The 24,256-nt window shown below is 40.0% G+C and overlaps 1 protein-coding gene across 1 annotated transcript in view; it reads left to right on the forward strand.

Annotated features, from left to right (window-relative positions):
* Positions 1-11,453: 11,453 nt before the first annotated feature.
* CPVL (carboxypeptidase vitellogenic like) overlaps positions 11,454-24,256 on the forward strand; it is a 102,605-nt gene continuing 89,802 nt past the window's right edge. The window contains 1 exon segment of the mRNA XM_032643356.1: positions 11,454-11,571. Within this exon segment, the coding sequence (XP_032499247.1) occupies positions 11,454-11,571 (118 nt within the window).

Below are 24,256 nucleotides of genomic sequence, written 5' to 3' on the forward strand. Positions count from 1 at the left end.
AGTGTTCTTAGCAAGAAGCTGTTTTATTCTTCTTTTATAGGAGTGGGTTCTTTTGGAGGGACGTAATTGGCCCAACACTACATACGAATCCAGCTTGTAAACCAATTTACAGTGGGGTTCTATTAGACTGATTTTATAGCCCGAGAAATAAGTGGACTTTGACTGACAGGCAGTTCAAATGACTTAGAAGAGTGTTTAGGAAGTCCACTGGGCTTATCAGTTCACTGCCCTTGGGGGGAGAAAAAAAATGCAAACAGCATAACAGTATTTTGTTAATGACTGTTTTTGTTTTGGAAAGTGTATGATTTGTTAGAAGAAAAGTTGTGTTGCATATTACCCTGGTGTGCATGAAACTAAGACAGTAAGAGAGAAAGAGCTTAGTTACTGCCCCAGCTAACATCAGATACCCCTTTATCTTTTCCCAAATACCCAAGGTAAATAGGTAATGACCCATTCTTAATAGGAAGTATAGTTCATTTTAAAGAGCAAACATGATTATTTTTAACATTCCCAGCAGTTTACAAGAAGAACTTAAGAAGGACAAGTTTCCCATAATTAGAAAGGTTCCTCTAGAATTTGTTCTAGAAGAACAAATCGTTAGTATCTATATTGATTTGGGAGAGGGGTAACCGGGACAGAGGGCTAAGAACTGTACTTGGTCAAAACAAGTGATGGAGTTTGAACTTTCATGCTATATAGTTGCAAGTTCAAAGCTTTAAGCAATAGACTTAGTTCACAAGACAGTGATCAGGTGCTTTCTTCATAAAACCTACGCTCCTGAGTGTAACTGAACCAAAACCAAAATACTGAGATTCCTCTGCCTTGAAGATATTGCAGGTGCTGCCTTGGACGTGAAAGCACATGCTTCTCTTTTACTGCTTTAACCTTAGAATCTGGGGAGCAAGATCGGGGTGGTGGTAATAAGTCTTGATGTCCCTAGATCCTTTAGCCTGAAAAAGCAAATTCTTAGCATCACATCTTGCCAGTATCCTTAGGTCTTACCTCTTAACCTTCTCTTTGTGTTCTGATTCTAGTTAGTGGCTGTCTTTAAATTGCTAAGGTTGCTTACTGGCCAAAATATTTATTTAGGCATCTAGGGGCTAGCTCTTCCTCCTTTCCCTTTTGCGACTCCATATTCTGTTACTCGTCTTTCAGAAAGACCCCTTGACATATCTTCTTGTACCTGTATCTGGGGAGGATAACCCACCTCCCAAGAGATTCATTCTTTCATCCTAAATGGACTAATATTTTTACTGATGTTGGATTTTGAAAATTTTCAAACATTCAGAAAAGTTGAAAGAATTTTACAGTGTACTGTATACTCCCACCTAAATTCTATTATCATTCAACTGATATTGATTTAGTGCCTACTATTTGCCTGGAGGTAAAGACATAGAAGGCAGAGTAAAGTTGGGGAACACAAAAGGGTTTGATTTGGCTGGAACATAGAGTTTATGAAGGGGTCGTATCACTTTGCTCTGGAAAGTTATGCCAGAGTCACATTGTGGAAAACATTGAATTACATGGCAGGAAGTTTATACTTTATTCTGGTTGCAGTTGGGAACCGCTGAAGGCATTTGAGGAGGGAAGTGTCTTGCGCTTTAGAAAGCTCACTTCGGCATCAGTGTTAGGCTGAATGGGTGTGGAGAGGACCTGAGGTCTGAGAGACAAGTTAGGAGGCTTTGCAAATGTCCTCAGGGCAAGTGAGGGTTGACTTATGAACCAAAAGGGAAAAAAAAAAAGAAGAGAGGTGGGATTTTGTGAATGACTTAACATGAGCCTTGGGTGTCATTAGGAATCAGGAAGTTAGAGGAGGGGGAAGTTCAGGGGGGATGTTGATGTTTTGTTATAAGACTCGATGGGTTTGAAGAACCAAGTGGGTACCCATGGAAAGGAGCCTTCTGAGTGTGGGGAGCCCAACAGCAAGGTCAGGAACAAAATTCTGGACTAGCAGTTAGTGATCAAGGGATGGTTGAATGAGAATGTACAGAAGGAGAGAAAAAGGGCAGCACCTTGAGGAAAATCTGAATATATAGAGTTCTTGAAACAGAAAAAAAAATACGTGTTAATTGTCAGTTTGTATATTAATGATGGTTCTATCTACGGCGTTATTGAAGCCACAGTTCTCCTTGATAACTTATAACAAACTAAAAAATGTACCCATATGAACGGAGTGGATTCTTTCCTATTCCCACTGTAGGAGGCACAGGTGGAGGGTATGAAAAGAGGATGGAGAATAAGGTGGCAGAGGGCAGGAAAGAGGGAAACTGAAATATTTTTTATCTTGGACTTTTAAAGTACACAGAGCTTTATCCATGTCAACCAAATATCAGGAAGCCAGGTAATTTAATGAATTTGTCTATCTTTTCAGAAGGCAGTGCCTACTTAATCTGGGAACCATAACAACCTATTGTGATGGTGGCCATATTTTCCGAATGAAACCTCAGGTGGGACACATTCTGAATGCATGGTCACCAAGCCTTTATCCAAATATTTAGCAACTAAAACTCCCCTCTCCCTTTTTATATTAATATTTTCATATATGCTTTATGTGTTGAATAAATATTCAGGTCTGTAAACCCATCTTATTATAATAATTCACTGACAAGGCAAAGGAAATTAGATTTAATTAGCATCTCTTCTGTGGTCAGGGACTGTTCTAAGGTCTCAGAAGGTGAGGGCAGGGACTGTCTTTCATCTCTCTGCTATACCTGGTATGAGTTTATATATGTACGATATCATTGTCACCATAATAATGAGTGGTAGTGTGCGTCCACTCAGTATACAAGTACTTTGTCTAGTGGTGCAGAGTTTTTAAGTGACAGAGCCACATTTGAAGCTGTGTCTAAATTCTTCCTGCTCCTCCCATTGGACTGTATTACCTTCCCAAATACTTACTGACTGTGTGCCAGGCATTATATCTGGTGTTTGCACATGTGGGTTCCTTCATTTCATCCCTCTGGTTTAGTAGGTAATTCCAAGAAAAGCTCAAACCAAAATTGCTCAATTGGTTATTATTGGTGGGGTATCTACCCTCTTGCCCTATTTTATTTTCATTCAACTTCTTTTTTTTAATTTATTTTATTGAAATATAGTTGGTTTACAATGTTGTGTTAATTTCTGCTGTACAGCAAAGTGATTCAGTTATGCATATATATATACATTCTTTTTCATATTTTCCATTATGGCTTATCACAGGATGTTGAATGTAGTTCCCTGTGCTATACAGTTGGACCTTGTTGTTTATCCATTCTATATATAATAGTTTGCATTTGCTAATCCCCCAATCCATCCCTCTCCCAACCCCCCTTACTCTTGGCAACCACAAGTTTGTTCTCTATGTCTGTGTCACTCAACTTCTTTAACTCTGCAGGAAGAGTCACACCCTCTCAGATATGCCACCCCCTAAGGCTGAGTTTAACAATCACTTCATTAATTCTCCTGAAGATCACACCTTCAGTCCTCTGCTGATTTCCTTTTAAAGTGAGCTAGAGAAAAGCTCTCTTTTTTATTTGTTTACTTGCTTGTTTCACTCCATCAATCTTCTGCTTTTCCCATTGTCCCACTTGTTTACATATTATGTTCCTCTTTTTCCTTACCCGAGCCCGGAACTCTCTTCTCCCTAGATAGTCACTTGAAATTCTCTAATACCTTGAGATCCTCTCACCTGTCACCACCTCAGAGAGGCCTTCCCTGACCACCCAATCTAAAATAATATCGCTCCTGGGCTTCCCTGGTGGCGCAGTGGTTGAGAGTCCGCCTGCCGATGCAGGGGACACGGGTTCGTGCCCCGGTCCGGGAAGATCCCACATGCCGCAGAGTGGCTAGGCCCGTGAGCCATGGCCGCTGAGGCTGCGCGGCCGGAGCCTGTGCTCCGCAACGGGAGAGGCCACAACAGTGAGAGGCCCGCGTACTGCAAAAAATAAAATAAATAAAATAAAATAATATTGCTCCTTGACCCCATCCCTCTGTAACCGTTCACCCTGGTTTGATGTTCTTAATAGGTTTCCTCTCTCTTGTCTCCATTATATGGGAAGCTTCATGAAGGCAGACACTTTGTCTCTCATTTTCTGTGCCTACATTGGAGTCTAGCACATAGTAGGAGCTAAAATATATTTGTTTATGGAATGAATAACTGGTCCAGTGAACTTGGAATCTGTCCCAGCTCTGCTACTGACTAGAGTGTCATTATTTGGGACATTGCTCCATCCACCTGGGCCTCTGTTGAAGAGCTGCATTAACTCCTTTCAAGAGTGGTGGTGAAGATCCAATGAGACTATGTGTAGAGAAGAGATGTGGGAAGTACTGGAATAATCTAAGGGAGTGTTGCATGGAGATTACTCCCAATGACAACATTATCTCTTTTGGAATCAAGGAGTTACCTGTCACCTGGGTAAGGTGACAACATGGAGTGATTTCCCAGGATCATCCTCATATAAAATATTCTTATCCATTATACCCAGTCTTATCCTTGTATTTGCCACACTGTGTATCCTGATTTTTTGTATGGAAAATTTAGTCATAGTAGATAGCAAAAAGGAGGATCGTTTTAAAAAGAATAGGGCTACATTTACTTCAGCAAAAATAAGGAATTTCTCAGTGGAAGACATTTCTTTTGCCATGAGGATTGAGGGCTTCATCCATCCCCTCAAATTATTTTCAAAACAGAAGGAAGCTAGATATTCATTTTGAAGCAATCTCTGGTCATGTGAGTTTCACTTCTTTGCAAATAAACGTGCCCTTAAATCACTTGCAATTTCAACCCCTATAAATTTTGCAAATGGCATGCCAAGGTAATCCAGTTTACCCAGAATTCTGCTTTTGTCAAAATTTGATTGGAGGCAGATTTTGTTGTATTATGTCATTTATATGACGATATATAAAAAATACATGGACTTTGGAATCTTCTAGATCTGGCTTCAAATTCGAGCTTTACTATCTAGTGGTTGAGTCGGGGGCTTGAGAAAATTAAACCTAGTGCTTGAGAAACTAGTCAACCTAGGATTTCGTTTCCTCATCTGAGTATGTCTTATATAAATCTCGGAACTTAGGGCCTAAGGATAGTGACACAGTCCAATAAACACATGCTATCCAGTAGCAAGTGAAAGGCTCGGAAATGTTCATTCTGTAACCAAGAAACCCGTTTAAGTTTGTTTAGCCCAGATTTTCCCAAAGTTTTGTTCTTATAAACTCTAATTATATATTGCTGAACTAGTATTCCATAAAGGATTCTGTGGGAAATCCTGGCTTACCAGAATGCCAGACGTGTCTTAAATACAAAATCAATTTAGCTTCCCTTTCCCATTTTATTGTTGACCTCTCTGAATTTTCGCTTGGATGCTTAATAATACCTTAAAGTAGAACTGTTTAAGTTCCACTCTTTGTAATCTCCTCCACCTTGACTCCTTCCACAGTCTTCCCAACTATCCGTGTATTAGTTTTCTAGGGCTGCTGTAGCAAAGTACCGCAAACCGCGTGGCTTAAAACATCACAAATTTATTGTCTCAGATTTCTGCAGGCTGGAAGTCCAAAATCAATGTGTTGGTGGGACCATGTTCCCTCTGAAACATGGGGGAAGAATCTTCTCTCATCCTCATTTACCTTCTGGCAAAAATTTTATTTTTGTATATTGTATTTCCAAACTTACCTGAATTGGGAGATAAGCCCCTGGCACACATAGCACATTTTGGGAGATGCTGGTATGGGACTATAGAATGGTCTTTGAAAATTGATTGGTACCGGCCTCAATTCGTTGCTCTACTGCTTTCTAGCTGTGTGACCCTGGGCAAATAACTTAAATTCTCTGAGGATCAATTTCTCATCTGTAAAATGGGGTGATAATAGTACCTACCTGGTAAAGATTAGAAATAAAAATATAAAGCAGTTAGCACAGTTCATGTACCTGGAGTGCATTGAATAATTGGTAGCTTTTACTGGTATCGTTCTCATGAGGATGCCCTGGATCATGGGGATGGTCTATCTGTTTCAAAGCTGGTATTAACATTTTGGGACATGTCTACTTTGTACTTCCTACCCCCATGCCAATTTTCCTTCTGGTTGGAGTGAGATTTCAAGGTAAGCTCCCTACTATAGTGTCAGATAGTATTACTTCCTCCTCTTCCTGATTCTTTTTATTCTCTACCTGCCACATAACTTGAGTTTGTTTCCCTTTCCTGTGAGCCCAAGGATATGGTGGCAGAGATAGGGATGACTAATTCAACCAGCAAGATTAGACAGCACTGTCTGATACCAGAGGGGTAGCCTGTGGAAAGGAGATAGGCATGTAAGTCTCAGTGATGCTTCAGCAAAAGGTTGCCCATCACCTTGTGTCATGTACTAGTCCTTTCTGGGAAAAGAGTGCTTCAAATATCAATTTTAGAAATTAAAATGATGTCCAAAGGAAAATGAATACTGGATCCTTTGAAATAAAGGTTTTCTTTTACCATTTGTTTGCATGGAAATCCTTTAACAAAAATAGCTAGACTTGGGATTTGGGTTGGTATTTAATTCAGGGTTGCACAATAGCCCTTCATTACAGGATTCAAATGCTTTGGATATACCTGAATAATCTTGTGAGGTGACTGAGTCTTATTTGGATAGAGGGATCACTTCTTTTCCCTTTCTTTAATTACAGGTTTCATGGAAACGTCTGTTACTAGTTGGCCTGTTTTTTGTTTGTTTGTCCAGGGGAATGTTTTTGTTATGTTGGGAGCTATTAAGGCCAGTTAAATATGTGAGGGGACTCCAAATAATTGTTTTAATTGCAGCTATGACATTTATTACATGAATGATTTTTATCCTTTGTTTGGAATAATCTATAATGTAAAATGGAGACATGGGAAGGAGAGAAGAGGAAACATAGGGCTGCTTGACACGTTTGCTGTTTGTTTGTTTGTCCTCATTCTGGAGTTTTTGTTTATGATTCTTTTTTTCCCTGGTAGAACACACACTTTCCAGTGGCTTTTTCAGGTTTCTTTTCTTTAAGCCTTGCCTATCTGGGCGTGTTACTGGTTGCTTCTACACACGGATGACAACTTGCCAGATTTTCCCCTTTTGTCTCTTCTGATCATTTCCATTAGATTGGGGTGTGAGTTGATGGAATGTAGTTTCCAGCTCATTTTTCAAATAAGGAACGTGAGACTCATATGAGCAGGTAAATGTTGAACATCTCGTTCCCTGGGGTAGGGTGGGCAGGGGAAGCCCTGATTTGTGGTGTCTCTGATTTCTGTGGTGTAAATACTCCCACTGTGGCTGATTTCAAGCTACGAGATGTTACTGAACACCAGGTTGGAAAGGAATGCACAGTAGCAAACCATTATATATAATCTGTCCATTAGACAAATACGAAAAATATAACTCCAGAGCATAGATGATGGTAAAATGTAGTAAAATAGTTAAGAAGTGATGAGTTTTGAGTATTTATTACTTATGTTTTTAATATAACTTATTTAATGGTAAGCTTTTATAGTTTAAATTTAAACAATGGCTGTGTTGAACAGCTGGCTCTCACAGTTCCTGGAAATCTAACCATTGGTTTTAACACATTGACCGGGACCCAGAAAAGTCAGTGTCCTGCCCAAGGTTCAGTGAATGAATCGTGTTAGAACCTGAATTAGTACAAATCATTTCTAAAACCCAAATTTCTCTAGAAAGATTTACTTATTAATGCTTCTGTATATTCATTTGTTTATTTATTTTTTTTACTGCATGCTATAATGATCTAATGAAAGGGGTTTAGGACTATAATAGACTGTTACTATCTACTGAGACAATAAGAGTCAAAATATTTGAATATATATAATCATAACCAAAGGTGGGAGAGTGGAAAGCAGATTAGACTTAGAGCCATGAGTGAGTCCTGGCTTTGAGTCTTGGTCCTACTGCTCACCAGTGGTGTACTCTTACTTATAAGCTACTTGCTTACTTCTCTCGTTGTTCAGTTGTCTAGTCTGTGAGATGAAGGAGTTGAACCATATGAGCATGTACTATCGCCCATATGTCTAACATACCATGATTCACTATTCAGACCCACCAATTCAACACATATTTGCTTAGTACCAATTATATGCACATTCATTATGGACTCTACTCCAGGCAGAACTAAATATAAATATAATAAGAGTAATTATTATTATAACAACATCTCACATTAGTGTAGAGCCTTCTAATTCACCAAAGACAGACTTTACTTTGAGTCTCTGAGGTTCTATGGTTTTAGGAGATCAGGACACATCTTCACAGAATGTTAGAGCAGAACTTATTCTAAAAGAACAGACAGAACTCTTACTCCTTGGAAACGCGAGAGGTCATAACCAGGTAGTAATAAGGAATAAGGAACAAGCCATGCCTACCAGTTGCTTCACTGTGTGATAAAAAAGCAAAACCGAAAATAATTTTCTTCTAATTATAAGGTTAATTATTGTAGAAAATTTAGAAATTCTTAAGTGTATTAAGTAAGGAGAAAATACCATACATCTATTTTAATAGTCTGCTTTTCTTTACCTAATATTTTAGTATATTTTCCAAAACATTCTCAGTAGTCAATTGCTGTATATAATTCCATCTTTTTGATGTACAGTAACTTACTTATCTTAAATTGTTTACACTGTTGACAGTTTTTATTATTCTAAATAACACTGTGATAAATAGCTTTGTTTATATCAAAAACATTTACATTAGACACATGATTTCCAATTATAATATTTAAGGCTTAGTAAGACAGTTTTAGTGAATCACATGGTTTTGACCTTTAGCTTATTTGAGTCTGCCAATATTGTTTTGTATCTGCCTAGATTTTATTCAGTTTCTGAACATTTATTAAGAGGAACAGTTTGCCTGAATCCTTCAGTAGGATGTATTTGAACTGGAAATAGCACACATGTTTTCATATCACTTCAAGTAGCCACGTGATACACTGTAGGGTTAATAATTTCTTTTTTCACTCTCTGTGGGCAATAACTTCCAGTACAGGGTTTATTAGTTTAGAAAGTACTCAATAAATATTCAATAAATAAAAAGATTCTGGCTAATTTAGGATATGCAAAAACATTTGTAAAAGATGTTAAAAAAAAAAGAAACACTTCTCCGTTCATGATATGGCTTTCGTTTTCATTAGGAGAGATGACAGCTAAGTGCAGTTCGGGAATTCTGACTATTAAATGAAACAGTGAAATGAAGTATGTTGCTGCTTTAATTCACCTACATGGGAAGCCATGACTCTAATAGTTATTTGATTAAATGTCAATGGGAGCTCCTAAATTGACCCAACTCTTACTTTTATGTGTTAGATTTATGTCAGTTAAAACGAGACTGGTTTTACCTTTCTGTCTTTAACATCTTTGAGTCAACATCTGCTTACAGAAGAAGTGCTGTAACTACCCTGGTTATTTTAATATTAATGACTTCCGTTAACGGGGGCTGGATGTTTGCAGCAAAAAGATTGAGAAATTAGGTGGTATGATTAGTTTCTTGTTTCTGCCCACGGGAAAAGACCTTTTAATGGAAGAGCTTCTTCCAACATGTTTCTGATACCACAGATTTTTTTTTTCCCTGCGAACCTGTTAGAGAGTAAGATTGTTGATTCAAGCATTCCTTGAAAGTAGCTGTTGGTAAAACGTTAGCATAACAAGTTCTCATAATTAAAAAAAAATGTATTATCAGTGCCATAGTGATCATTAAATTACCCTTGGGCTTCTTGGGAACCTAAATTTAGTTTCTAAATTCATTTTGTTCCTTATTATAGTAAATAATAGAGAAAAGCATTTTTTAGCTACATACTCTATTTGGTTGGGCTTGTTTACATTAAGTCTGGGAGGTTCTATTAAGTTAACCATGAAAGACTTGACAAGGATTATGTATTCAATCAAATTATAATTATAAACTTTTATCTTATTGGGGAAATGTGGCTGAAAAGCTTTTTAAATTTTCTGCAAGCAATATTTTCCTATTATGCCAAGTTGGGTTGTGATGAGCATGTGATTAATAGATTTCTACACATTTTGAGTTTTTAAGGCATTTTAGTGGCTTTGTATTTTAAAGCACTAAACAGTCAAAAGCGGACATTATATTCGCATAAATTGTATATTTCTTTTTGCATCCAGAAATCTGAGTGAGCAGAGTATTTATCTAGCCGCAGTGCAGAGTAATGTAATAGCACTGATGTAGGCATTGTAATACTTAGCAGAGTCAGGATTAAGGGGAAGCAAGTGAGGTGCCTGCCTTGGATATAAAATTTAAGAGTGCCAAAAAACTCAGTAATCAAGATAAATAGTATTTTAATGCAATACTTGAAAAAAATCAAAAATAGTACAAAAAAACCCCACGATAGACAAAGTCTCAAAATTTTAAAAAAGACTAGTTCGCACCATGCATCTGCACTCAGACTCACCTTACCGGGGTCCCGGCCCTGATTGCATACGAGTTCCCATTTCTCTACTTTGATGTCCATGGATAAGGCACTCCTTTGAGTCAAGTTTTCTTTGTCTAAGATGGATGATAATAATCCTTGCTTTCCTGCTTGATTTATTAGGATGTTCAAATCAGCTAAAAATACATGGGAAAGCCCATTGTAAATACAGTTTATGTGTTTACAAGTTTAGAGAAATCACCGTAAAACTTTACGCCATTATTATTATCGGCTCAGATGAATACTCTAAGCAAACATCAGAGTGGAAGATCCTTGGAAAGCTTTGTGTTAATAAAGTGTGAAGTCTAACTCTTGAGTTCATTTGTCAGCTAGCTATAGGGGCAGGGGCCTGAAAATTGTTGTAGGACCCTCCCTGTCTCTTTCTTTTTTGTTCTTGGATGCAGAGGTTAGTGATTTGTAAGAGATAGAAACGTGACCAGAAATCACATGCAAAATGCCCAGGGACAGCTCAGGTCTCACCTTTTCTCAAGCTGTGCCTCCTACCAATGATGCCTTCCCCATTTCTTCTGCCTAGCTGAGTTCCACCCACCTTTTATTCACCTCCGACCTTGGTAAGGCCTTCCTAGGTTCTCTGGGCCTGAAATGTGTTCTCAGTCCTCTGCCTGTAGCAGATGACTGTCTCTCCCACTCATTTCATGATCTATTTACAGAGTCCCTGTTGTCTTGATGCTTCATGTAATCCTTCATCAAATTTACTTTCCAGACCACAGTTTTAGAAATATAAATCGTTTCTTTAGTTGCATTGTAAATCCCTTGAATAGCCTTCCATTAGACTGTTAATTTCAGGGTGAGCAAGGATTGGGTCTTTCTTATTTAGGTTGTATCTAAGGTACTTAGCAAAGAGCTTTATATATATTTTTCTTTGAGTAACTAAATGAATGTCTTGCGTGTAAAGGGGATTGGTAAATTTTTACTCTGTATTTATTTGTGGAATGTTATTGTTTCCATCCTAGGTCTAGACAGACGGTTGGTGCCATGTGGAAGGCGCTTGCTTTGCTGGCCCTGTTGGTGCTCAGCCCTGGTGGTGATGGGCTGTTTCGCTCCTTATACAGAAACGCGCATGTTTCCACACCACATAAAGGAGATCCAGGACAGCCATTATTTCTAACTCCTTATATTGAAGCTGGGAAGTTTGCAGAAGGTAAGTTTAAATCAGAAACTTACCTTCTGGTATAGTTTCAACAGTTGGTTTTTTTTTTTAGCAGTTGTCTCACAGGATCCAAAATACATTCTAGTATTTTACTCAATTGTTTTATTTCAAATATTAATGATTTGGTGTCATATAGTATCAGAGTTTAGAGCTAAAATGAAAGTTCATCAGGGTCAGATTAACCAGTGGTTGAGTCCCTGCATATCTATTTATAAAACTAATATAGGGCCTGTCTACAATTGGTTACTACATGTCAGTTACTGCTTCCAAGCATTTGATATAAAAATCATTTTAGAATCGCAGCAAGCCAGGAAGTACATCTGTTTTACACACAAGAAAACTAAAGCAGAAGGAGATGAAGTTACTTGCCAGAGTCATACAGACACCAGCTGGTAGATGCAGGATTCACACCCCGATAGCTTCATTCCAAAGCCTAAGCTCACAGCCACTGTGCTGGGCCCCTTTGCCTGGTAAGTTGACTTAACATCCTAGGACTCAGTTTCCTCATTAATAAGATGGAGAAAAAACAACCCACCCAAGTCTCAGGGATGTTAAAAGAATCATATGAGGAAATGCATGTGAAAACTCTTTATAACCTGTAAATTGCTCTCTAAATATTAGTGTTTGCTGATGGCTTTTATTTAGAGTTTGTGTGTTTTTCTATTATTAATACAAAAAAAGTATCTTCTGATGTCATCAGAGACTAAAAATTATGACGTGCCTCTGCCCTTAATGCTTCTTCATGCTTAGGTAAATCACTGTGTAGGATCAATTATGTAATCTTTCTGGACCTCAGGACACTCCTGAACTATAAACTGGTATATAGGCAGAGCTGTTTGTAAAAGGGAGCAGAGAAATGGGGTGGTGGCTGGAGGGAGTTATGGAGTCAGGAAGGGTCAGGAAGAGAGTTACGGAGGGTAGGAGGTAATGATGGAAATAGTCCAGTAGAGAGGGGAAAGTAGATTGGGGTGGGACGTCTGCTGTGGAACATTTTCTTGAAGGAGATGAGAATCCATGGATGGAGATCTTGGTGTTTGCTTCGGAGTTTATCCCTAGTCACAGGTGGGAAGGCAGAGTTAATGCTTGTGAGGCTGATAAGTTGGTAGATTTCATGGGAATGTGGAGCTGAAACTGGAAATTTTAGGGAAATGATCATTTTAAAGATCTAAAATAAATGTACATACTCTGTATGGAAGTTTAAAATAAAGCAACTTTTCTTTCGTTCTCATAGTCAATAGGCTGTCATCACTTTTGTCTTCGGTTTGATTTAAAACCAAAATATTCTCCCCCCCCCTTTTTTTTTTTTTGCGGTACGCGGGCCTCTCACTGTTGTGGCCTCTCCCGTTGCGGAGCACAGGCTCCGGACGCGCATGCTCAGCGGCCACGGCTCACGGGCCCAGCCGCTCCGCGGCATGTGGGATCTTCCCGGACCGGGGCACGAACCCGTGTCCCCTGCATCGGCAGGCAGACTCTCAACCACTGTGCCACCAGGGAAGCCCTATTCTCCCCTCTTAAGGGTGCATTGGAGTCCTGCTCATATATCTTTGTCTGAAATATACATTGGCTCCATGTTTCACCATCTCTTTTCTAAGAAAAGATGAAAAACTTGGATAATATAGTCAGTGATAATGTAGTGAGGCTGTGTAGTCCTTTTTTTTTTAAGACTCGTTTTTGCTTGGTGTAGAAAAGTCATGAAAAGATGGCAGCCCAATGGCATAGGCTGATATCACTAGGCATAAATGAAGAGGCAAAATATCATTAACCGAAATCCACCAAACTGGATCATATGCCTTCCTTTTGGCTTCCATGGATACTGATGACTTAGATTATGTTTATTCACAGTAAATCAAAGCAAATCATTTCGTTTGGAGCTGAAAAGGAGTTAAATACTCATAACCAAACCCTGCCAATTCACAGATGAGGAATTTGAGACTCAAATATTTTACATGACTTGCCCAAGGGGACATAAGTAATAGTAGTAGAGATGAGTCTAAGACCCAAATTTTCTGACTTGCGCTCTGTAATTCGCCTGCTATAATTTATTTTCCTTTGTTTAAGAAGCTTGTCCTCTTTTGGAGTGACCAGATGCACACACATGAAACAATTAAGGAATCAGGCAATGCATACTAAAGTTCTAAAGTATTACATTTGAGGAAGGCGTGCTGGAAATTTTTAGAAGGAAGCTATCCCTGTTGGTTGGCATAATCCAGATAGAAGGTAGTAGCAGTAGTAGTGGTAGTAGTAAGAATAATATCAATAAATAGCTAACATTTAGTAGTAATTGTATCCCGAGTACCTGGCACAGCGGCTGTATGTAATAGGCACTAATAAATATTTGTAGAATTTAAATTTGAGACCTATGTTTCAGACGTTATGCTTTATACAAATTAGCTCTTTTAATCCTTATAGCAACTCTAATGAAAAATGAATACTTATTGTTCCCATTTTACGAATGAGAAAACTAAAGCCCAGAGAAATTAGGTGTCTTGCCCAGGACTATTTAAAGGTAGCAAGTGGCAGATCTGGAATTAAAACCTATTTCTGCTGACTCCAGAGCCTGAGGTATGAACCGCTGTACTATGTGACCAGACTTGAGGGTGTAGGGTAAGATTTGGGCAAATAAGAAAGGGCCTGTGCATACTGAGTAAGACAGCTTAAACAGAGCATTAAGGCAACGTGGCTATGGTGTCTCTGAATCCTACATCTGGTAGAACAAGTGCAAAGAATACAGAGAAATCTGCCTGAGAGATTGTCCACATCCCTCCCATTCCTGGATTTCTCGCCTACAAGCATTTCACGGTCATGGGTGTCAGCAGTAGTAAAGAAAGATTCTGAGGGAGATAGTTTTATCTTCTGTCCTTTTTTGTGCTAAGCCTGATAGATCACCATCTGATGAGTGACAACATTTAAAATATTAAATCTGGTGTAATGTCACTTTCTAAAGTTCTGTCAAAAATCTTTGAACAGAATTTTAAATGACTAATCCAAAATCAGGTACATCTGGGTATTCAACTGCAGTCCTGACAGCACAATTAAGGATAATTGTAATCATCCGCTTTACTGAAAGTTCAGGAAGCTCTGGACAGATGGTCAGCTCACTCTGCTGAATCCCTTTTGTTTATCAAGTCTGTCAGAATCTTAGGAACATGAGTCTTAATATCGTAATGGAACATTTTTGAGATAAACAGTAATTCACAAAAAGACAAGGGAAATTTTAATTTTTTAAAAAATCTCCAACATAAACTAACTGGCTTAGTTTTATGTAACTGTAATTGCATGTTTGCTTTCTCTGCAGCTAGAATAAATCCTCACTCTCTGAAACAAAATGAATGTAGGAGGCCAGTTTTAGCATGTTTCCAGACACTGCTTTTTCACCAACTTTAAAGAATATTTTGCTATTAGGTCTTAATTTATTATTACTTACAGCCTGGTAGTGTCCTGTCCATCCTGATTATGATGCAAGTCTTTGCAAATATGAAGTACCTGATTAACTGGTTCAAGCCCTTCTTTGGTCATACTCTAATCTTTTTGAAAGTGTTTCTATCACAAGCACAGTAAATAACAAGTAGGAAGTGAAGTCGCTTCAAAGAAAACCTTTTTCCTTTTTTCAACTGTTTTCAACATTTGTATTATGAGTCACGGTTCCAGGAAGAAAGAAACTCCTCCATCTTGGGAGTTTATTTTCCACAATCCATTAATAGATTCTAGAAGGATGAACGGGGACATTTGAAAATGCAAAAAATCAATTTAGTTGAAAAAACTTTTATTTTACTGGGGTTTAGTTAAAGGAAATTTAAAACAGGATGAAACACTTTTTTGTGGGGCAGAGAAAAGTCTTTCTAAATTTCTTGAGATCTTAATAAGGCCTGCCTGCCTTAGGAGGTTTTTGTAGAAGTAAGCTAATCCTAGTGCATTGCCAGTGTGTCATGTTTTAGTTCATTCATTCACATTTATTCATTAAAAAATGTGTATTGAACGTCTTAAGTGTATAAACCAGCATACTGTGTCCCTGGAGGTACAAAGATAAACAAGACAAATTCCCTGCTTCCCAATAGCCCCTGATCCAGGAGGGAAGGTAGAAAGTAAACCCCAGTCAGTACAAGGCAGCAGAGAAACAGCTTTACAATGCTCAGAAAGGAAGGACTGAGTAAGCATCTGAGTCATTTTCAGAGCAGGCCAGCAGACCTTGTGTTGTGCTGGTCTCAGAGAGAGAGATAGATTCAATCACCCCATCTCCCACAGTCCATTCCCTCCAGCTCCTTTCTGTTATATGTTTTCTCTTTTTCTCATTCTATTTTGACCTTTCTCATTTTTCTCTGTCTTTCTCAAGTGCTCACTTAGCCCTCTGGGATTCACATCTCACTTATTCCCAATGCTTCAGCCTTTGGTTCTCTGCCCTTCTTTTTGGGGGGGATCTCTGTTGGATTTTGAGAAGATTAATAGTTTTGTGAAAAATATTTCAAAAGTGTTTTAGGTACAAACTGCCAGCTACAAAAGACATAAGTTTCAGGGATGTAATGCACAGCATGGTAACTGTAGTTGATAATACTGTCTTGCTATTTGAAAGTTGCTAAGAGAGTAGAGCTTAAAAGTCCTCATCACAAGAAAAAAATTTGTAGCTGTGTGTGATGACAGATGTTAACTAGATTTATTGTGGTGATCATTTCACAACATATACAAATATTCAATCATTTTAAATATATCTGAAACTAATACCATGTTGTATGTCAATTACACCTCAATAAAAAAAAAAAAAAAGGCCAAAAGAAGTGTTTTAAAGGCTGCCCAGCCCTGGAGGTGATCTTTCTGTGGGCTAATTGAGAGTGGAAGCAAAGATGGGAAGAGGGAAGGGTGGGGGACGGGGGACGGGAAGGGCAGGCACATACCACTTTCCCCAAAACATATCCCTTTTCTTTTCCTTAAAATCTTTCTTTGTTCTTTGCCTTTTTTTTTTTTTTTTTTTTTTTTTTTTTTTGGTGGAGAGGGATAGATCTCATTGGGAAGAGAATGGCGAAGAGGTAAAGAGGTTGGAATAAACAATCTTTCCTGGGGGAACTGGACTGAGCCCCAAAAAGGCAAAGTCTTCTAGGCTATTCTTGAGGTGGCCCACAGGCTAATGAGAATCATCCCTCTCTTTGCCTAAGCCCTTATTTTATGTCCATCTCTGTGCTCAAGGGTCATATGCATGTTTTCATTTGATCCTCACACAAAGCCCAGGGGGGACAAATCAGTATCCACATTGATACCATGGCTTCCTGCATCCTATCTGTGCTGTCACTGAACGCCGAGTTGGGAAGAGATGTCAATTAGCACTCCAGGGCCCATGGGCTCTGGTACCCCACTGAAGACATCTTTAGTTGGTGACACATGAGTAGGATCATAGCTTCCTTACCTACTGTCTACTAAACAGTCTCCAACTTAATAAGTCTCAGACTTAAGTAGCTTTTCTTGAACAATTTTGTTTTTATTGGGGACACTTGCTTTGTTCCCCCTAAAGGACTCTTCTTCACCCAGACTTCCCCACCACACCCTGCTTCCTACCTGTTTACTGTCCCTTCTCCACTCCTTTCCTAATCACTGCTTCCCCCTCCATTCCCTGCTTCTCATACCTTTTGACTAACTCTCTAGCCGAGATGCAGTGTAGCAGGGTAGGGGCAGGGGCTAACTCCGCAGCCCGACTTCTGGGTTTAAATCCCAGCTCTCCGTTGCTAGCTGTGTGACCTCGGGCAAGTTACTTAACCTCTCTATGCTTCAGCTTTCTCATCGGTAAAGTGGAGATACTAATTATACCTACCACGTAATGTAAAGCCCTTGGTATAATGGCCTTGTAGGTGTTCCCAGTTCTATTGATAGTAGTATTGTTTACTCCTGGGCGCTTCACCTCTCTGAGCATTCCCTCTTTCCTCCCCCCTGTCCCTGTCCTTTTGCTGCCCTTAGAAAACCAGGACCTCTGCCCTCTACAGCTGCCCCTTGTCCTATTTGTCTCCTTCTGAGTAGCCACGTGATCACCCATAGTCTCACTGCCTGTCTCTCCCCACCCTCCCCAGCCGGCCCCAGTCATTCTTACTCCGCACATGCCTGGTCCATTTCCCTTAGTGGAAGTGGCAGGCCCTTTGCTTTCACCACAAGGAGAGTGTGGAGAACACAGGCCTCCCCCAGGCTGAGAGCTCCTTAGCTGTTATTTCTCTTTCACTCCTCCCCCGCCCCACCTTTTGGGGTTAGGTGACTTTATCCTGCCTTGGCCTTCCAGGTGGCCCCATGTGAACACCTTGGTTTACTCTTTAGAGTGGAGCTAAGGATAGGTGATTTTCTTTTCTTCTTAAAAAAATTCTTATTATAGCTCATAAGGTATGAACCAAAAAAAAAAAGGTTTAAAATGTCACTTGCCCTTGGCTGAATGGTGAATTTTGAATATGTGGAACTGGCCAGGGCAGGCTGGAAGTTGCTACCAGTAAACACCTTTATACCAATCCCCTTGTAGCCTTTCTGATCACTTCATTCCAGACCTGGCCTCTGGGAGAAGTCTGGCCAAGATGGAGATGGCTTACCCCGTATTTATTATTTGTCTAATCCTCGGGTAAATGTTTTCCCCCCCTAGGAAGACGGTTGAGCTCGGTGGCTCCTTTCCCAGGATGGAATTTGACGAGTTATTCCGGCTACATCACTGTGAATAAGACTTACAACAGCAGCCTTTTCTTCTGGTTCTTTCCAGCTCAGGTAGGCCCGCAACAGCGCCCTCACAGGACACTGATGCTCAAGAGCTGACTCTGTTGCTTCAGGTAGAAACATTGGTCTACAACCAACCTAAGGGTGCTTTTCTTTTCTTTTAAATCTTTTAGATTTTTTTTTTTCTAAAAATAAGTGCAGTGACTCTGCGTGGTGTTCCTGTTTATGTGCAGGAAACAAACGTTAGTGGGGGAGGTCCGGCTTTTAAATTCCTTGCAGCCTTGTTCAGAATATTAATGCTGCCACCTTCTTCCTGCCACAGTCTTCTTCCTATCTTTTTGTTGTTTTGTTCTAAAAATACTTGAGGGCAGGGTTGGGCCTTGGGGAGCCAAGGAAGGACAAGGAGTGGGGAGATTCCTGAAGTTCACAGGTGATGCATGTCTAAGCCTGTTTAAATTTAGTCAATTGTAGTCTTATTTGGCTGCTCTGTCTATGGATTTTGCTGTGCCAATTATCATTCTTACACTCACTCCTTCATGCATCCAATACCCATTTACTGAGTAGTGCTCTGTGGGGATACAGAGGAGAGAGAATTGAACTCACTCTGTGGGCCTTTAGGGGAGGGGTGGGGAGGACCAGTGACCCAGGATGGCTTCCTGGATGAGGGGGCTATTTACCTTCTCACCTCCATACAGACACAGGTTCGTATATGCTTGTACTTTAGCAATTCTGTTTAGCTCACGTCAAGGTCACACAGTTCTTCAGCAGGAACAAATTACTTTAGGCTTATGGATACTATTGGGGTTATTGTAAGAGGTAGTGAGATGCATAAACAAATTTTATCCCAACACAGAGTAGTTTTCTATTTTTATTTTACAGATTGAATTTGCGTTAGAAGCCAGAGAAAACAAACAATGTTTACCCTCCCATGGAGGGTAGTATTTATATTTGCATGTGATTTGCATATAACAGCATTGCATATGTAATGACTGGGTAAATTGCTTGAACTAAATTGCTTCTCTTGGTACTGTTGGATCATATTTTTTTGATTTTTCATTTCTACTTTCTCAACCATAGCCTCTGACAGTTCACCAGGTAGTTGTGGGTGGAAGGAGGCATATAAGAAATGGGGAGGAATTCTAGATACTTTATAGTTGGAGCTCATAGCAGTTTTCAGGCTGTCACCCACTCTGGGAAGGCTTCTCCTGGACCCCTTACCTATTTCTTCCTCATTGTTACTGTTGAGTGAGGCAAGTAAGGTGCCTAGAGCACAAAATTTAAGGAGAGACTCACTCTCAGGGTTGTACAAGTGCAAGGCTGGTACCTGAGTGACCTCTAGACTCTCCTGCTGGTACCTCCCATTGGGGGAACCCAGCTGGAAAACAAAGGGCAAGGGAGTCTGGTCCATAGAGATCTGCCAACCAGGGCACAGAGCAGAGACTGGATCTTCAGAAGCAACCAAGTAAATATCCCAATATCCAGCACAGCTATCTTGAGAGATAAATTAAGCCTAGAGAGATGACCTGTTTCTAACAGGTGGAAATTTTCTTCATGTTCTTGGAAGTCCCTTAAACTCCATGCCTTTCAGAAACCATACTGTATGGTTTGTGATATCACATCTATCCATATCATTGAATACAGGCATTTATCATGAATACAGGCATTTATCATGAATAGGAGTTATATTAGTTTTCTATGGCTATTGTACAAATTTGCATAAATTTAGTGGCTTAAACAACACAGATTTTGTATTTCACAGTTCTGGAGGTTAGAAGTCCAACACCGGTCTCGCTGGCCTAAAATCAAGGTGTCAGCCGGGCTGTGGTCCTTCTGGAGGCTCCAGGGGAGAATGCATGTCCTTGCCTTTTGCAGTTTCTAGAGGCTGCTGGCATTCCTTGGCTAATGGCTCCTTTTTCTATCTCCAAAGCCAACATCAGTGAGTTGACTCCTTCTTACATTGCATCACTCTGGCCGACTCCATACGCATATAACCTTCCGTGCCTCTTGTCTTTTGCCTCCCTCTTCATTTAAGGACCCTTGGGATTACTTTGGGCCCACTTGGATAATCCAGGATACTCTCCCTGTTTTAATGTCAGTTGACTTGCAACCTTAATTCCCCTTTACCGCGTAGCTTAACATATTCACACATTCTGGGGTTTTGGATGTGACATCTTTGGAGGCCGTTATTCTGTGCAAAATGGATACTTGAAAATTTTACCTGGATTAGTGATTTGCAGTATGTTCTCTCTCAGTGATCCTCACATTTTATTGTACTTAGGAATGATCTTCACATTCCCCCAGAGATTCTGACTTGTAAACTGGGAGAGGCCAGCAAGTTGTAGAATTAGCAGGTGGACCACACTTGAGAAACCATCACTCTAGCCTACAGGCTACCACCCTGGATTCAGTGCTCCTGGCCCCAAAGTGGCCCACGGTTCTTTTATTGGAAACACCTAGAGCAGGCAAACCCCAATAGAGGTGGTACGTTGTCCCACTCATCCGCCTAGGGTGAGGGCTAGAATGGAGGGCCGAGGCGGCGAGTGCAGCCTGTGGGGTCAGCACTCCTAATCCTGCTTCATGTTCCTCTAAGTCCTGCCGGGGCTCCACCTCCGCTGCACCCTCTGCCTCTTCCCACCTCCACCCCAGCCCTGCCAAACCCGATTCCTTACTCTCTCTTCTGCTTCGGTGGCTGGTTATGATACCAGTAAGTTCCCCATTGACTTCTACATGGTGACTTTTTTTTAGTAATAATCCAGATTTGTGAAAACAGCAATTAATGTTGAAGGAAGTGATCAAATGAAAACCAAACAAAGACCCAGTCTTTTCCCTTTTAGGTTGCCTCTGAGAGGTGAACAGTTTTATCTAGGATATTGGTGATTCTCTGGGACTATAAAGCTAGTCAGGGAAGTGGGCTTAGGGTCTGCTGTACCCACTCCTGGTTTCCAGACTGAAACCCCCTGCAGTAAACAATAACTGTGCTATTGGGGCCCCCCTTTTAATTAAATGAAGACCTACCTATGCACCCCCTGACCAGATTATGTTCTTCTGGGCCCAGAATTATAGCCCTAAATACGTTCTAAGATGATCCCAGAAGACATAAAAACCACACCACCACAGCAGGAAAGAAGATGCTTAAGACATAAAAACCACACCACCACAGCAGGAAAGAAGATGGGAGCTTAAGCACATAGTATTCTGTTGGAAGTGATAGACTGAGCTTCAGGAAGAGGCAGAGATGAAAAGATGGTACCATTGACAGCTGTCACCACAGACGGTACTAGGTGTCACCACATGGCAGCTGGGATAGATTTTTCCAAGACCTCCTTACAGGGGAGCCCACACGCACAGTTAGGTCTCCAAGGCCTCAAGGCAACCATTCCTGCGGAGCCAGTCAGGCTGTAAATTATGGACCAGGCAAGTTTAGGTGAAGGAGATAAAGCATGCGAGAAGGAGAAGCAGTGGTCACCGAGATGGGAGAGAGTTCCTTTCATTTGGCAGAAATACTAGTTCGTTGCCTGTCACAGGGAAGCAGCTGATATGATCATCAGGAGAGAAGGGACCCCTTAAAAAAACTGAAGGTAGAGAAAATGGAAAACCCAGGAAGGATGCCACACTTGTCATATCCTCTGAGTATTTTTTTGGACTGCTGTTTCTGAAATTAATTTTCTTTTCCTGTTATTTCTGTGAGGCTCCCCTGTTATTGTATACAAATCAGTGCATAATGGGTTCCAGAACTTGAAATCGGTCTGCAGTTAGGGACGCAATCTACAAGAGAAATGAATAGGCATTTTGCATGGAATAAAAAATACAATGAAGGGCTTCCTGGTGGCTCAGTGGTTAAGAATCCGCCTGTCAATGCAGGGGACACCGGTTCAATCCCCGGTCCAGGAAGATCCCACATGCCACGGAGCAACTAAGCCCACGCACCACAACTACTGAGCCTGTGCTCTAGAACCCACGAGCCACAACAACTGAAGCCCGCATGCCTAGAGCCCATGCTCTGCAACAAGAGAAGTCACCGCAATGAGAAGCCCATGCACCGCAATGAAGAGTAGCCCCTGCTCGCCACAACTAGAGAAAGCCCGCGTGCAGCAACAAAGACCTAACTCAGCCCAAAATAAATAAATAAATTTATAAAAAAAAAGTACAATGAAGCCAATAAAAATGTCAGCAATTAAAATAGCTGTTCTTAACTGAACGTTGACTATGTGCTAATAAAGCACTCTGCATTTTCTTCTTAAGACCGTACTAAAGCCACATGAGGAGGGAATTACTGTCCTCATTTTACAGATGAAGAGGATTACAGAGATTAGATAATTAGCCCCAAGTTACTCAACTAGAAATGGGCAGAATTAGATTTTAAAATGAGGTCTCTGGTGGAGAAATCTTTGCTCTTGATCATCCCATGTTGATCCTGAGAAAACTAGTCATGAAAGGCAATAGATAACAGCTGTGAAAAGTATAGCTCTTGAGTTAGTCAGGCTTGGATAAAACCTTGCCTCCACTCCTTATGCCAAATGTGACCTTCCTTGGGCACATTCTTAACTTCTCTGAGCATTGGTTTCCTTGTTTTAAAATGAGAATCAAAATACCTTCTGAACAATGGCTTTGAGAGAAATGAGATAATATGATAAAGTCTCAGAATGGTGTCAGATACATAGTAAGTAGAGTTGCTATTAGATACATAGTAAGAGAGAAAGAAGAACAAAAAAACCCCAAAGTTAGCAGAAGGAAAGAAATCATAAGGATCAGATCAGAAATAAATGAAAAAGAAATGAAGGAAACGATAGCAAAGATCAACAAAACTAAAAGCTGGTTCTTTGAGAAGATAAACAAAATTGATAAACCATTAGCCAGACTCATCAAGAAAAAAAGAGAGAAGACTCAAATCAACAGAATTAGAAATGAAAAAGGAGAAGTAACAACTGACACTACAGAAATACAAAAGATCATGAGAGATTACTACAAGCAACTCTATGCCAATAAAATGGACAACCTAGAAGAAATTGACAAATTCTTAGAAATGCACAACCTGCCAAGACTGAATCAGGAAGAAATAGAAAATATGAACAGACCAATCACAAGCACTGAAATTGAAACTGTGATTAAAAATCTTCCAACAAACAAAAGCCCAGGACCAGATGGCTTCACAGGCGAATTCTATCAAACATTTAGAGAAGAGCTAACACCTATCCTTCTCAAACTCTTGCAAAATATAGCAGAGGGAGCAACACTCCCAAATTCATTCTGCGAGGCCACCATCACCTTGATACCAAAACCAGACAAGGATGTCACAAAGAAAGAAAACTACAGGCCAATATCACTGATGAACATAGATGCAAAAATCCTCAACAAAATACGAGCAAACAGAATCCAACAGCACACTAAAAGGATCATACACCATGATCAAGTGGGGTTTATTCCAGGAATGCAAGGATTCTTCAATATATGCAAATCAATCAATGTGATACACCATATTAACAAATTGAAGGAGAAAAACCATATGGTCATCTCAATAGATGCAGAGAAAGCTTTCAACAAAATTCAACACCCGTTTATGATAAAAACCCTGCAGAAAGTAGGCATAGAGGGAACTTTCCTCAACATAATAAAGGCGTATATGACAAACCCACAGCCAACATCGTCCTCAATGGTGAAAAACTGAAAGCATTTCCACTAAGATCAGGAACAAGACAAGGTTACCCACTCTCACCACTCTTATTCAACATAGTTTTGGAAGTTTTAGCCACAGCAATCAGAGAAGAAAAGGAAATGAAAGGAATCCAAATCGGAAAAGAAGAAGTAAAGCTGTCACTATTTGTAGATGACATGATACTATACATAGAGAATCCTAAAGATGCTACGAGAAAACTACTAGAGCTAATCAATGAATTTGGTAAAGTAGCAGGATACAAAATTAATGCATAGAAATCTCTGGCATTCCTATACACTAATGATGAAAAATCTGAAAGTGAAATCAAGAAAACACTCCCATTTACCATTGCAACAAAAAG

This window comes from Phocoena sinus, chromosome 9 (assembly GCF_008692025.1).
Source record: "Phocoena sinus isolate mPhoSin1 chromosome 9, mPhoSin1.pri, whole genome shotgun sequence".
Lineage (NCBI taxonomy): Eukaryota > Metazoa > Chordata > Mammalia > Artiodactyla > Phocoenidae > Phocoena > Phocoena sinus.